The 16,356-nt window shown below is 34.2% G+C and overlaps 2 protein-coding genes across 2 annotated transcripts; both read right to left on the bottom strand.

The window, feature by feature from the left end:
* Nucleotides 1–12,274: 12,274 nt before the first annotated feature.
* Nucleotides 12,275–12,961, bottom strand: LOC122520515. Its single transcript, XM_043640570.1, has one exon. The coding sequence runs from the start codon at nt 12,959–12,961 to the stop codon at nt 12,275–12,277; it is 687 nt and encodes a 228-aa protein (XP_043496505.1).
* A 1,038-nt stretch (nt 12,962–13,999) lies between these two features.
* LOC122520503 (craniofacial development protein 2-like) lies at nt 14,000–15,001 on the bottom strand. The gene has a single exon (XM_043640560.1). It carries the CDS (start codon nt 14,999–15,001, stop codon nt 14,000–14,002), a length of 1,002 nt encoding a protein of 333 aa, XP_043496495.1.
* Between the last annotated feature and the right edge of the window lie 1,355 nt (nt 15,002–16,356).

The following is a 16,356-nucleotide window of genomic DNA, read 5'->3' as shown; positions in this document are numbered from 1 at the left end:
ATAAAGCGAGATGCGATTTCGGTGATAATTTTAAAAAGGAAATGAAATGAAACATAATACAACTGGATTTTAATCGTAAGGATAAAATATACTAAATATAAACTTTAGATTATTCTCCTCTCTCTTTATTCTTTGGCCTGTTCCGTTCCTCGCCAGGGACGCATGTTACAATATTCCCATGTTCCCTGATACGGTCTTTGAAATATCTGGAAGCCCCCTATATCGGCAACTACATATCTATCGTTTCGTAATTTTCTTATAACTTCGTACGGACCCCTAAATTTTGGTATCAGTTTTTTTCCAACCTCTACAGTGCTATCAAAATTCCTTACCACCACATAATCATCGACATTAAATTCTGACCGTATCTTTTGATGGCGTTTATCATAATACCTCTTGTTATAATTTTGCTTCTCAGCCATTCTATCTTCGGCCTTATTCCTAATTGCTTTTAAATCGCGTTCGCTATTCGCGATGGTGTTTTCTAAATAACTACGGACATTATCGACAATGTCACCTCTCTGGATTACACCGAATAATAATTTACTAGGAGGTTCCCCGGTTGATGCATTCGGACTGTTATTCAAAGCGTACTCAATATCCGTTAAAAATTGATGCCAATTTTTTCCCGATCATTTGTCATTCAATTTGGCTAACATTGGCGCAATGGTCCTGTTATACCTTTCGACTTGCCTGTTTGCCTGAGGTGAACGCGTGGAGATCTTTATGTAATTCACATTTGAACTTAACATAAAATTCGAAAATTCTTTCGAGGTAAAGCATGTTCCCCTGTCCGATATAATATTCACAGGCTTACTGTAGTTGTGGAAATAATCGGTCAGGTATTTAATTGCTTCTTTGCTAGTAGTGGTTTTAGTGGCGTACAATTTCAAAAACTTCGTAAATGCGTCTATAACCAAAAATATATACGCTTTCGTCGACCTTTGCTTGTCTATAGGGCCAAAATGGTCGATGTGTATCGCGTGAAAAGGAACGTTCCCCTTTGGTATGTTATGTAAGCTGCCCGTCGGTTTACCCGAACTCGGACTGTAAGATATACATTTAAGACAATTTCGAATGTGGACCGATACCTTCTCCTTTAAATTTGGAAACCAGTAGTTCTGCAAAATAATGTCGTGAGTTTTGTCTATTCCTAAGTGGCCCATTTCGTCATGATATTTATGAATAATAGCTCCTTCCATCGCCGACGGTACGTAAAATAAAAGTTCATCGCCCTTTTTCCGATATACTAAGCCATTTCTCATTTCGTAAAACTTATCTTCGGTGGTTTCTAACCGGCTGCGTAATTTTCTAATCTCGGGGTCTTGATTCTGGCACACCGACAAGTTAAATTCAAGAGTGTTGTCTTCCACAACCATAACGTAAGCTGACCGACTAAGAGCATCTACGTGCGCCATACGCGTGCCCGCCCTATGTTCGACGGTGTAATCGTAACTTTGCAATTCTAACGCCCAGCGGGCGATTCTAGGATTGATATCTTTTTTATCTAAAGTGAGCTTGAGCGAATTGCAGTCTGTAATTATCTTAAACTTGATCCCTTGCAGGTAAATCCTGAATCTTTTTAACGCATAAATTATTGCAAGGGTCTCTAATTCGAAACTGTGATAGCGACTTTCTGCACTCGTGGTCCGTTTCGAAAAATAAAAGATAGGATGGAATTTCAAATCTGGCTTTTTCTGCATTAAAACTGCACCGAAACCTACGGAACTCGCGTCACAGTGTAATTCTGTCTCGTCGTTTGGGTTGTAGATGGCCAATACTGGCGCGTTAACTAATTTATCTTTTAACTCTTCCATTGCTCGCAGGTGTTCCTTGCCGAAAGCGAAGGTCACATCCTTTTTAAGTAAGTCATAAAGTGGTTTCGCCGTAAGGGCGAATCCCGCCACAAATTTTCTAAAATAGGCCATAATCCTAAAAATCTTTGTACGTCCCTGACATTAAGTGGTATCGGGAAATTTTCAATAGCCGCTACGCCACTGACAGTCGGCTTGATTCCCCTTTCCGTAATCTGATATCCTAAATACTCGATCGTTGTAAATAAAAACTTGCATTTATCTAACCGTAATTCTAGTTTATTTTCTGCTAGTAATTTGAGCGTTAGTTTTAAAATTTTTAAATGATGATCTAAATTTGTAGTCGCAATCAAAAAGTCATCCATATACGCGACGACGTCTCCTGTTTTAATTAAGTCATCTAATACCGCGTTAACAAATTTTTGGAACTTTAATGGGGCTGTTTTTAAACCGAAAGGCATGCGCACGTACTCATACTGCCCCTGAGGTTTGACAAATGACGTATATTTAATCGACTCCTGGGCCATTCTAATTTGGTGAAAACCGTCTCTTAAATCCAGTAGGCTAAAATATTTTTTCCCGTTTAATACATCTAATTGATCTTCGATTAGAGGCAAGGGATAGCGATCGCTTATTGTAACTTTATTTAACGCGCGGTAATCGAAGCACTTCCTATTCTTACCGTTTTTCTTTTTAACTAACACAATAGGGGACGCGTAATCCGATTCGCTCGGTCGAATTATCCTCTTTCTAGTAAATCTCCTATTATTTCTCGAACTTGGTTTTTCTCGACAAACATAAGCGACGGGGAGAGAAATGAAATGCTGATGCTCTTGTAATGTTAATTTCAGCTCCATGCTTATTCTAGGTTTTTCCGGACGAGGTGCATATAAGTAATTTACCTTTAAGATTTTCTTTAATTCGTTTTGTTTTTCCACCGCGATTTCGGGATTAATGTCTAATTCGGTAGTTTGATTATCGGTGGAATCATTTATTTCTATATTCATAATCTGATCTATCACTACCTCTTCTTCGGAGCGCCTATCTTTTCTGCTAAAAACTAATCCACATCTTTTTAATGCGTCGCGACCTAAAATAACGGAGTTCACCATTGTAGTATCCGGTACTACCAACAGACTAGTGTCAACTTTTTCGCCGTCATCTAATTTTAAACTAACTCGTATCGAGCCGTGTACCTGCAGACGACTATGATTAATACCATAATATTCACTTCGGAGTTCCGGCGCAGGGTCGATCGGTCCCATCACTAACCCTTTCTTTATAAAACTCACGGGGCTGCCGGAATCCAATAAGGTGTCTAAAACTAAGATGTAGTGTATATTGCCTGAATCGACATCATAAGTTATCTTCCTGATGTAGACGTCGTCGGTGGTCACGTTCTTGGTGACGCAGTGGACTTTGCCACCCTTCTCCGGGCATTCTGGTCTAAGATGTCCATGTTTACCGCACTTGTAGCAGCTGCCTCTTTCCCTCTTCGGACGGGGGCAGTTCCCCGCAAACTGTCCTGTCTCTCCACAGTTGAAGCATCTGGCATAATTTTCCTCCGACGGCCTCTTATGGTCGATCGGTTTTCTTTTTCCTTTCCCGTCGGCCGCCGATGAAGCGTCTCCCTCGGTGCCGACACACTTGCGAATGCTGTTATCATAGATTCCAACGATGCATAACATTGCACCTTGGCCTGAGTGCGTAACTCCTGGCTTGGGATACCGTCGATCACGTAGCTAATTATTTCTTTTTCATCAATCGGGATGCGATTAGCTAATGTCACCTTGTCATGCACATAATCCGTAAAACTCTCGGTAGGCTTCCACACTCTCGCCTCGAGTTTGCGCCGTAAAATTAGGGGATCAACTTGCTGCCCAAACATCTTCCTAAGCTCGCGCAAAAGGTCGTTGCTACTCAAATCAACGCAATCCACTCGCGAGTGATACCATTTTAAGGCCTTTCCTCTTAGTCGGCTACAAACTAGGGCCTTAGAACTAGGTGCATCCAGATCGTAACTGGCAAGCAGTCCTTTGACCTGCTTCTCCCATCGGTCGAATTCGATATCACTGCCGTCGAATTCACCGATTAACTCCTTAATATCTTGCCACTTCTTCACCCTGGATCTTTCCGTTTCACTTATCACTGACTGAGGCGTCCTTCTTAAAAATTCCAACTCCCTACGTAAGAGATCAGCTTCTCGCTCAGCTAAATCCCGTGCCCGCCGTAACAATTCCATTTCCGTAGATGCGGGGTTAGGGGTGGTACGTAATTCAAACCTTGTACCGACATGACTTCGGTCTGCTCGTCCGATTCTTCACAAGTGCCTCCCGACGTTAAACATAAATCTGCAGCAGGCGTTCCTGCCTCTAATAACCGCTTAACCAACTCGGTCTTATTTCCGGTCGTACTTAAATTCTTTGCACTGAGCATGTCCTTAAGCTGGTTCACTTTCAGTGTACTCATCTTAATGTTTTCGTCCAGTATCCTTTGATCCCGAATTCACTAACAGACCTCTAATTCACACACGACGCGTAACACAATAAATCGTAAAATTACCGAACGTCCATAAAACTTAGAGGATCTTAAACTTGACCTTAAGTCTTAACTCGAAACTGAACGTGAATCTTATCCCACTTCTGAAATTTGTAAACTTTACAGCACATAAGATTTCATAAGGCCGTTACTTTCAATAGTGGACAATTCTTAATAATTGTAATATCCCGTTACCGTAAGATACATAAGACTCATAAGAAGGGTCATCATAACTAACATAAGAACCGCCAAAACTGAACTAAACTCCTTCACTCTCCTCTATAACTCTTCTATAACTCCTCTATAACTCCTCTGGCCGTATGCCCCGACTGCCCTTTTACCTTTTCATCGAACGACGAAGCATCGGCCTCCCCCACGGGTGACGCATACAGCCTCTGTTCCCCACGCTTAATCTTAAGAATACCGATATCCTAAATAAACATCCGCACGCACTCACACTAGTGCAGGCGCCAACGTGCACGAACCTGCATGAGACGTTTACAATATTAAGGGTTTTAAAACAAAAGAAGGAGACTGTACACAAAAACTTCTATTACTCGAAAACTAACAAATTTTAAAATTTTATTACATATCATTTTTAAAGCTCTTTTAATGCTCTAAAAATTGATGCTTAACACAAGTATTTAAAATGTATAATGTTTTTAAAAAATAAGTGGGAGACTGTACACAAAAAATTCAATTACTCAATAACAAGCAAGATTTAAAAAGTTATAACATAGTAATTTTAAATCTCTTTCAATGCTCTACAACCTGATTTAAAAACCTAAGTAATTAACATATATAGAGTATTTAAAAAAAAGAAGAATCTGTACACAAAAAATTTAAATACTGAAAAACTATAATAATAAATTTTAAAATAATTTAACGCAGTCATATTAAAGCTCTTTTTATGACCTTAAACTTGATGCTAAACATAAGTATTTAAAATATATAGGGTTTTTAAAATAAAAGAAGGTATCTGTACACAAATACTTTAATTACTCAAAAACAAGCAAAATTTTAATGTTTTAATATTGTAATTTAAAGCTCTTTAAATGCTTATAACCTAAAGCTAAACATAAGTGTTTAATTTACATAGGTTGTCTAAAAAAAAAAGAAGGAAGTTATAAACAAAAACTTTAATTATTTGAAAAAAGCAACTATTTCTAATATTTTAAAATAGCTATTTATAAGCTCTTTAAATGCCTTAGAATCTGATGCTAAAAATAAGTGCTTAATATACATAGGTTGTGTAAAAGAAATAAGGAATCTAAACAAAAACTTTTATTACTCGAAAAAAAGCACCTTCTTAATTTTTTAAAAATAGCTAATTATAAGCTCTTTAAATCCCTTAAACTGATTTTAAACATAAGTGTTTAATAACATAGGTTGTCTAAAACGAGAAAAAGAACGAATCTATACACAAAAACTTTAATACGCAAAACGATAAATTTTAAAATTGATAACATGATCATTTAAAAGCTCATTTAATGCTCTCAAACTTGATGCTAAACCCAAGTATTTAAAATTGTAGGATTTTTTAAAAAAAAAGGAATCTGGTAAAAAAAAATCCAATTACACAAAAACAAGCAATTTTTAAAATATTATACCATAGTCATTTTAAAGCCTTTTAATGTTTACCAACATAATTTTAAGCAAAAGTATTTGAAACTACGTAGAGTATCCAACAAAAATGATGTACTTAATACACAAAACTTTAATGATTGAAAATTAACAAATTTTAAAATAATTTAAAGCCGTAATATTAAAGCTCTTTAAATGCTTTAAAAGTTCATGCTATCCATAATTATTTAATACACATAGGGAATTTTAAAAAAAAGAAGGAATCAGTACATAAAAACTTTAATTACTCGAAAACTGAACAAATTTTAAAATGCTATAACTGGTCTTTTTAAAGCTCTTTTAATGCCAATAACATGTAAGCAAAAGTATTTAAAATACATAGGGTGACCAAAAAAAAGATATATTTTGGTACAGAAAAACTTAATAACCGAAACTAACAATTTTAAAATAGTACAACATAATCATTTTAAAGCTCTTTTTAATGCCCAACAAACAATGTTAAGCAAAAGTAATTAAAATACAGAGTGCGTCAAAAAAAGATGTATTTTGTACAGAAAAATTTATAACTCGAAAACTAACAAATTTAAAATAGTACAACATAATCATTTATAGCTCTTTTAATGACCTTAAACTTGATGCTAAACACAAGTATTTAAATATATATGGTGTTTAAAAAAAAAGATTAATTTCTACACATAAACTTTAATAACTCAAAAACTAGCAAATGAAATGTTACAACATATCATTTTAAAGCTCTTTTAATTCCAAAACAACATAATGTTAAGCAAAGTATATAAAATACACAGGGTATTAAAAAAAAAGAAGATCTTGTAGACATAAACTTTAATAACTCGAAAACTAACAATCTTTAAAATTCTATAACAAGTCTTTTAAAGCTCTTTTAATGCCCAACAACATAATTTTAAGCAAAAGTATTTAAAATACATAGGGTGTCCAAAAAAAAAAGATGAATTTTGTAAACCATAACTTTAATAACTCGAAAACTATAAAATTCTAAAATAATACAACATAGTCATTTCAAAGCTCTTTAATGGTCTACAACCTGATTTAAAACTAAGTATTTAAAATATATAGAGATTTAAACAAAAAGTAGGAGTCTGTACAAAAAATTTCAATTACTCGAAAACTAACAAATTTAAAATAATTTAACAAAGTCATTGTAACGTTGTCATTTTATAGCAGTAATTTTAAAGCTCTTTAATGACCCACAACTTGATGCTAAACATAATTATTTAATAAACATACGGTGTTTAAAAAAAAAAAGAACCTATACACAATAATATTGATACTCGAAAAAAAGAAACTTAAAAAATGTTTTAAAATAGCTATTATAAGCTCTTTAAAAGCCTTTTAACTAGATGCTAAACATAAGTGTTTAATATACATAGGTTGTCTGACAAAAAGAAAGAATCTATACACAAAAACTTTAATTACTCGAAAACTTATAAATTTCAAATGCTAAAAAATTGTCATTTTAAGGCTCTTTTACTGATTAACAACATAATTTTAAGCAAAAGTATTTGAAATACGTAGGGTATCCAACAAAATGATGTACTTAATACACAAAACTTTAATGATTTGAAAATTAACAAATTTTAAAATAATTTAAAGCAGTAATTTTAAAGCTCTTTAAATGCTTTAAAATTTCATGCTAATCATAATTATTTAATACACATAGGGAATTTAAAAAAAAAAGAAGGAATCTGTACACAAAAACTTTAATTACTCGAAAACTAACAAAATTTTAAAATGCTATAACATGGTCTTTTTAAAGCTCTTTTAATGCCCAACAACATAATGTTAAGCAAAAGTATTTAAATTACATGGGTGTCAAAAAAAAAATGTATTTTGTACAAAAAACTTTAATAACTCGAAAACTAGCAAATTGTAAAATGGTACCAACATAATCGTTTAAAGCTCCTTTAATTCCCAGCACATTATGTTAAGCAAAAGTATATAAAATACAGGGTCTTTAAAGAAAAAGAGGATCTTTGTAGACATAAACTTTAATAACTCGAAAACTAACAAATTCTAAATTTGTTACTATGGTCATTTCAAAGCTAATTTAATGCTCTATAAACCTATTTAAAACCTACGTATTTAAAATATAGTTTTTACCAAAGAAGGAGTCTGCTCACAAAACTTTAATTACTCGAAAACTAACAAATTTAAAATAATTTTAATGCAGTCATTTTAAAGTTGTCATTTTAAAGCAGTAATTTTAAAGCTCTTTTAATACCTTAAACTTATGCTAAACATAAGTATTTAAATATATAGGGTTTTTAAATAAAAGAGGAATCTGGTAAACAAAAACTTCAATAACTCAAAAACAAGCAAATTTAAATGTTTTAATAATGTCATTTTAAAGCTCTTTAAATTCCTTATAACCTGATGCTAAACATAAGTGTTTAATATACATAGGTTGTCTAAAAAAAAAGTAATAATTTTTTAAACACAAAACTTTAATTACTCGAAAACTAAAAAATTTAAAAATTTTAAAAAATGACTCATTTTAAAGTTTTTTAATGCTCTAAACTTGATTTAAAACTTAAGTTTTTAAAATATACAGTGTTTTTAAATCAAAAGAAGAATCTGTAAACAAAAAACTTTCATAACTCGAAAACTAACAAATTTTAAATAATTTAAAAGTAGTAATTTAGAGCTCTTTAAATGCCTTATAACCAGATGCTAAACATAAGTGTTTTATATACATAGGTAGTCTAAGAAACAAGAAAGGATATAAACAAAAACTATAATTATTTGAAAAAAGGAATTTTAAAATGTATTAAAATAGCTACTTATAATCTCTTTAAATGCCTTATAACCTGATGCTAAACATAAGTGTTTAATATACATAGGTTGTCTAAAAAAAAAAAATAATTTATACACAAAAACTTTAATTACTCGAAAACTAACAAATTTTAAAATTTTAAAACATGATCATTTTAAAGCTCTTTTAATGCTCTAAAACTTGATTTAAAACTTAAGTTTTTAAAATATACAGGGTTTTTAAAACAAAAGAAGAAATCTGTAAACAAGAACTTTTATAACTCGAAAACTAACAAATTTTAAAATAATTTAAAGCAGTAATTTTAAAGCTCTTTAAATGCCTTAAAATTTTATGCTAATCATAATTATTTAATACACATAGGGAATTTAAAAAAAAAGAAGGAATCTGTACACAAAAACTTTAATTACTCGAAAACTGACAAATTTTAAAATGCTATAACATGGTCTTTTTAAAGCTCTTTTAATGCCCAATAACATAATGTAAAGCAAAAGTATTTAAAACATAGGGTGACCAAAAAAAGATATATTTTGTACAGAAAAATTTAATAACTCGAAAACTAACAAATTTTAAAATGGTACAACATAATCATTTTATAGCTCTTTTAATGACCTTAAACTTGATGCTAAACACAAGTATTTAAAATATATATGGTGTTTAAAAAAAAAGAGTGTAATTTCTACACATAACTTTAATAACTCAAAAACTAGCAAATTGTAAATGGTACAACATAATCATTTTAAAGCTCTTTAATTCCAAACAACATAATAGGATTCGTGAAAAAAATTGTGCCGTTGGACAGACTGGACCGGGACTCGAACCCGGGTCTTCCGCTTTCCGGGCGACTGCTCTTACCATTGAGCTATCCAGGGCCCACCGTCCAATCTCCTCACGAATGCCAATTTAAGTGTTTTGCTTAGAGGTGCTCGCATCCCACACTCTACCCCCTCGCAACTTCACATTCGACCCCGAATGTTCGTCATTAGATCTTTTTCCAACGAACCGACAAACCACTGTTCCCAACCTCGATCTTTAATACAGGCTTCAACTAATGCTGTATAACTTACACGAGGATGCTATTCCCAATACAACCCGATCTTTAATACAGACTTCAACTAATGCTGTATAACTTACACGAGGATGGTATTCCCAATACAACCCCGATCTTTAATACAGACTTCAACTAATGCTGTATACCTTACACGAGGATGGAACACCTCTTCCCTAGTTTCCAAGCTAATCGTTCGCGTCGCCACTGCGCGTCTTATGTCGGCCTAACCTCTCTTTGATAGATGTTCATTTTAATTATTTTTCATAAATTATTGCGCGGTCGTAGACGTGTGACATAAGGCAAACCTCCATCCCGGACGAGCCCCCAATTTATAGGATTCGTGAAAAAAATTGGGCCGTTGGACAGACTGGACCGGGACTCGAACCCGGGTCTTCCGCTTTCCGGGCGACTGCTCTTAACCATTGAGCTATTCAGGGCCCACCGTCCAATCTCCTCACGAATGCCTATTTAAGTGTTTGGCTTGGAGGTGCTCGCATCCCACAATATGTTAAGCAAAAGTATATAAAATACACAGGGTATTTAAAAAAAAAGAAGATCTTTGTAGACATAAACTTTAATAACTCGAAAACTAACAATCTTTAAAATTCTATAACATAGTCTTTTTAAAGCTCTTTTAATGCCCAACAACATAATTTTAAGCAAAAGTATTTAAAATACATAGGGTGTCCAAAAAAAAAGATGAATTTTGTAAACATAAACTTTAATAACTCGAAAACTATAAAATTCTAAAATGATACACATAGTCATTCAAAGCTCTTTTAATGGTCTACAACCTGATTTAAAACTTAAGTATTTAAAATATATAGAGTTTTAAACAAAAAGTAGGAGTCTGTACAAAAAATTTCAATTACTCGAAAACTAACAAATTTAAAATAATTTAACAAAGTCATTGTAACGTTGTCATTTTATAGCAGTAATTTTAAAGCTCTTTAATGACCTATAACTTGATGCTAAACATAATTATTTAATAAACATACGGTGTTTAAAAAAAAAAAGGAACCTATACACAATAATATTGATTACTCGAAAAAAAAAAATTAAAAAATGTTTTAAAATAGCTATTTATAAGCTCTTTAAAAGCCTTATAACTAGATGCTAAACATAAGTGTTTAATATACATAGGTTGTCTGACAAAAAGAAGAATCTATACACAAAAACTTTAATTACTCGAAAACTAACAAATTTTAAAATGCTATAAAATTGTCATTTTAAGGCTCTTTAAATGATTAACAACATAGTTTTAAGCAAAAGTATTTGAAATACGTAGGGTATCCAACAAAAATGATGTACTTAATACACAAAACTTTAATGATTTGAAAATTAACAAATTTTAAAATAATTTAAAGCAGTAATTTTAAAGCTCTTTAAATGCTTTAAAATTTCATGCTAATCATAATTATTTAATACACATAGGGAATTTAAAAAAAAGAAGGAATCTGTACACAAAAACTTTAATTACTCGAAAACTAACAAATTTTAAAATGCTATAACATGGTCTTTTTAAAGCTCTTTTAATGCCCAACAACATAATGTTAAGCAAAAGTATTTAAATTACATAGGGTGTCAAAAAAAAGATGTATTTTGTACAAAAAAACTTTAATAACTAGAAAACTAGCAAATTGTAAAATGGTACAACATAATCATTTTAAAGCTCCTTTAATTCCCAACAACATTATGTTAAGCAAAAGTATATAAAATACATAGGGTGTTTAAAGAAAAAGAGGATCTTTGTAGACATAAACTTTAATAACTCGAAAACTAACAAATTCTAAAATTGTATAACATGGTCATTTTAAAGCTAATTTAATGCTCTACAACCTTATTTAAAACTTACGTATTTAAAATATATAGTTTTAACCAAAAAGAAGGAGTCTGTTCACAAAAACTTCAATTACTCGGAAACTAACAAATTTTAAAATAATTTAATGCAGTCATTTTAAAGTTGTCATTTTAAGCAGTAATTTTAAAGCTCTTTAATAACCTTAAACTTTATGCTAAACATAAGTATTTAATAAACATAGGGTGTTTAAAAAAAAAGGAGTCTGTATACAAAAATTTTGATTAATTGAAAAAAAGAAACTTTTAAAATTTTTTAGAATAGCAATTTATAAGCTTTTTAAATTCCTTATAACTTGATGCTATACATAATTATTTAATATACGTAGGGTGTTTAAAAAAAAAAAGGAATCTGTAACCAAAAATTTTGATTACTCGAAAAAAAGCAACTAATAAAATGTTTTAAAATAGCTATTTATAAGCTCTTTAAATGCCTTATAACCTGATGCTAAACATAAGTGTTTAATAGACATAGGTTGTCTAAAAGAAAAGAAGGAATCTATACACAAAAACTTAAATAACTCGAAAACTAAAAAATTCTTCTTCTTCTTCTTCCAGCGTCCAAATAGGCATATTGCCTGTTCTTCATCGCAACTCGCTTCTTGTAGGTATATTGTCCGCTCATCGTTTTCGTGGTCTTCCAGGGCTTCGTTTCCCTAGTGGTGATCTATCTCTAGCGATCTTCACAATTCGGTCTCCTGTCATTCGGGTTATGTGATCGTTCCACTGAATTTTCCTCCCCAATACCCAATCATTGATGTTGTCGATTTGGCATGTTCTTCTGAGGGCTTCACTTCTTTGTCTATCCCATAGAGATTTTCCGGTTATTCTCCGGATTATTTTCATTTCCGCTGCCTCCATCATCTGGCGGGTTTTAGATGTCTCGGGTCTTGTTTCCGCCGCATATGTTAGTATGGGTCTTATAGTGGCCTTGTAAATACGGCTTTTTGTGTCTATTCTGAGATATTTGTTGCGGAATATAGTGTCATTGAGTTGTGCCGCAGCTCTTGTTGCCTTAACCACTTGTGTTCTTACTTCCGTTTCTATTTCACCAAAGCTGGAAATTTCTATGCCTAAGTAGTCAAACTTCATCACTTGTTGTATAATGCTCCCATCAACCACCAATTTACATCTAAGGGGTATCTTGGATGTGGTCATGCACTTAGTTTTGGATGTAGATATTACCATCCCAAGAGATTGAGCCATTGTGTTGAACTCATGTAGAAGTCTCTGCAGATCGTCTTCATTTTCCGCTATTAAAACTGCGTCGTCTGCATAGCATATGATTTTCAGTTCTTTATCTCCCATCCTATAACCTCTCTGTTTACAGACTTTTTTTATAATTTCATCCATGATAATATTGAATAGTAGCGGGCTCAGTGAGTCTCCCTGTCTAATGCCTCTTCCCAGTGTTATGGGTTCTGTTAGTTCGTTATCTATCTTTGCCTGTATGTTGTTGTTCTGGTATATATCTTCTATTGTTTTTATGATGTTGTTTGGTATTTGTCTGTTATAGGAGATGAACCACATCAGTTAGTCGTATCCTATCGAACGCTTTTTGTAGGTCTATAAAGCAGAAGAACGCCGGTTTATTATATTCTATCGACTTTTCCGTTATTTGTCTGATGACGAATGCTGCATCTGTACATGATCGTCCAGGTCTGAACCCTTGTTGCTCGTCAGCTAGTGTTATCCTTTCACTGATAAGATTTGAGATTACTTTGGTGACTAATTTCAAGGTAGTGCATAGCAGATTTATTCCTCTATAGTTTCCGGGCTGCTTTTTATCTCCTTTTTTAAAGAGTAAAATCATTGTGCTTGTTCTCCATTCGTCCGGAATTTTTTGTTGTTCGAGGATCCTTTGTGTGAGAATAGTCAACTCCTGAACCAATCTTTCTCCACCGTATTTGAGGAGTTCATTTGCGATGCCGTCTTGACCAGGGCTCTTCCTATTTTTCAATCCATATAGTGCTTTTCTCATGTCAGCTTCGTCGATAGAGATGTTATTATTTATCATGATATCTGGGACACCTTGTGTTGTGTTAGGTTGGTCATCCTTGTATAGGTCTTTTAGATATGCGGTCCATGTTTCCTTATCAATTTGGCTTACTGGTATTAATTCCGTAATTTCTTTCTTCTGGTTTCTAATGAATCTCCACATTTGTTTTTGGAGACCGTAAAAGTCCTTCTCTAGTTGTTTTGAGAACTTTTCCCAGTGCATGTCCTTCATTCTTCTAACTAGCGTACCAGTTTCGTTCCTGATGTTTTTGTATGCGTTGTAAGACTCGGCAGTTCTAGTTGTTAGATATTTAAGGTAGGCTTGTTTTTTCTTCTTACATTGTTCTTTTATCTCTTCGCAGAACCATGGAGTTTTATTTTTGCGACGCCTCGTTTTTTACATTTCTTGGTTCCCAATGCCTCTATGGCCGCGCTTTTTATGTTTGTTTTTAGTTTCAGCCATATAGTGTTTACTTCGTCACGATTATCAGCTGGGTTCAGTTCGATTTTTTCTCTTAAACGTCTTTTGTATAATTCTCGTGTTGTTGTATCCCAGAAGGTATCTATCTTTATTGTTTCTTCGTTTGTTACGTGACTTTGATCTTTTCTTTTGTGTTGGCATTTGATTCTAAATTTACCAAGAAGTAGACTGTGGTCGCTTCCAACGTCGGCTGAGTTAAGTGTTCTCACATCCAAGATTCCAGATGATGGTATGTAACTATTGGTTAAGATATAATCAATGGTTGAGCGTTGACCCCGTGTGTTGCTAAAAGTGTACTTGTGTTGCTCTTTGTGGTTGAAAAATGTGTTTGTGATTCTAAATCCATTTAGGGAGCAGAAGTCTATCATGAGTTTTCCGTTCTCATTCAGTGTTTGCTCATTGAATCTCTGCCTTATGCCGGGGATCGGTTGGTGACCAATGCGAGCGTTAAAGTCCCCTAAAATTACTACTCGTTCCCTCGGGGGTAGTGATTCAATGATGCGTTCAAGTTCTTTGTAAAAGTCTTCACGTTTCTGCTTCGCTTTATTCTCGTCTGGTGCATAAATGGACAGGATATTTAATGGGGACGAATCAGTCAGCAACTTGAGCAGTACAATTCGTGATGATATGTGTTGACAGCTTTCGATCTGGTTGATGTATCTTTTATGTAAGGCAATGGCGACACCCTCCTTAGCTCGTTCGCTCTTTTCAACGCCGCTGTATATCACAATATATTCACCGTATATTCTTTGGCCCCTGCTTTTCTTCTTCGTTTCTTGGAGTGCAGCAATGTCTATTTTCTGATTTTCAAGTTCTTGTAGAATTTCTTGTTCTTTGTTATTAAAGGATTTTACATTCCAAGAGGCCATCCTGATAATGTTTTTTCTTTTCCAATTCGTTATCCGTTTTCTAGCATGGGTCGTCATCAGTGTATCCGTCCTATTCCGAGGCGCGTTGTGGTTTCTTCGAGCTTGTGCTTTATTTTACGTCAGGCAGGTAGCTAACCTAACCTAACAACCCTCCTCCTTTATCCGGGCTTGGGACCAGCAACATGACCCTCACGATCATGTAGGCGAAGTTTACTAACAAATTGTAAGATGGTATAACATAGACATTTTAAAGCTCTTTTAATGACCTAAAACTTAATGCTAAACATAAGTATTTAAAATATATAGGGTTTTTAAAATAAAAGAAGTAATCTGTAAACAAAAACTTCAGTAACTCTGTTGCGTATCCCACGCAACGAGTGAGTAGGGCGAAACACGTAGGCGCGTACGGCCCTGCCAAAGCGTTAGACGCGTGCGACAAAGCAATATCGTTGTTTTTAGTGGTAACCACGGTAGCGCTAAGATGCCTGCAAGGGCTCTTTCTTTATTCTAGCTCGCGTTCTCCCACTACATTTATTACGCCAATCATATGTATCGACAGCCGCGTTATGCTCGGACTTTTCGGTGATTGGTGCAGCATTGCATCGCCTTTTGGTATAAAAGCCAGCGCGTTTTTGCGCCTGTTGTCACTCTGGATTCATCGCTCGAGATTCATCTAGCTAAGACTTGCGAGAACTACTTCAAGGAGAATTCTTTGTATTGCGTAATACCATATCATCTAAGTTCGGCCAGCGACAAGGGACAAAGGCGGTCCTGCACTTAGCCAGAATTATCCGGATTTGTGGATTCTTCTTCATCGTTTTCAACCAGGGTTTTTATGCCGAAAGGCTTTTCCCTGACGAGCCAAATAAAGCGTACTTTTTAGTACTGATTGGGCTCAAATAAAGTTGTTATTGTGTTCTTTATTTTCCTATCCTCCTTCCCATTAATAAGGAATCTCGATATCACTCGTAAGGGCATTTTTCGATTCACTACTATCCACTGGAGTACCGATTAAGGCATCGGTCGCATCAACATTTTGGTCCTTCGAGCCGGATCGAGGGAGCTTCCTCCCCACTCTTCGTCCGGCGTCTATTGTGCATACAGTCTTCTTCAACGGAGGAGAAAGAGGCAACGGAAGACTTCCGATCGAGCAACAAAGGAGGTATTGCATCATCGCTACAAGCCGAGAAGCTTCTATTGTTCCGGTGCGTGAGTACGCTGCACGGGACGCCTTATTCAGAGGATTCACGTGAGTTTTGTAATTTCTGTTGCTTGATCATTCTTCGAAGTTGTATTTTTCCCCCTCTTTTCTCTTCTTAATTTTGCCTTTTGTCGTGAAAATGCCTCGTTCGAGT

This window comes from Polistes fuscatus, unplaced genomic scaffold, assembly GCF_010416935.1.
Source record: "Polistes fuscatus isolate 324 unplaced genomic scaffold, CU_Pfus_HIC Scaffold1, whole genome shotgun sequence".
NCBI classification, from domain to species: domain Eukaryota; kingdom Metazoa; phylum Arthropoda; class Insecta; order Hymenoptera; family Vespidae; genus Polistes; species Polistes fuscatus.
Note: the sequence above shows the minus strand (reverse complement) of the source record. Positions and strands in the feature narration are given on the sequence as shown.

Bases quoted from the DNA above. Each gene is read 5' to 3' on its own strand.
- LOC122520503 (XM_043640560.1), bottom strand. From the start codon at position 15,001: ATGGCCTCTTGGAATGTAAAATCCTTTAATAACAAAGAACAAGAAATT.
- LOC122520515 (XM_043640570.1), bottom strand. From the start codon at position 12,961: ATGGGAGATAAAGAACTGAAAATCATATGCTATGCAGACGACGCAGTT.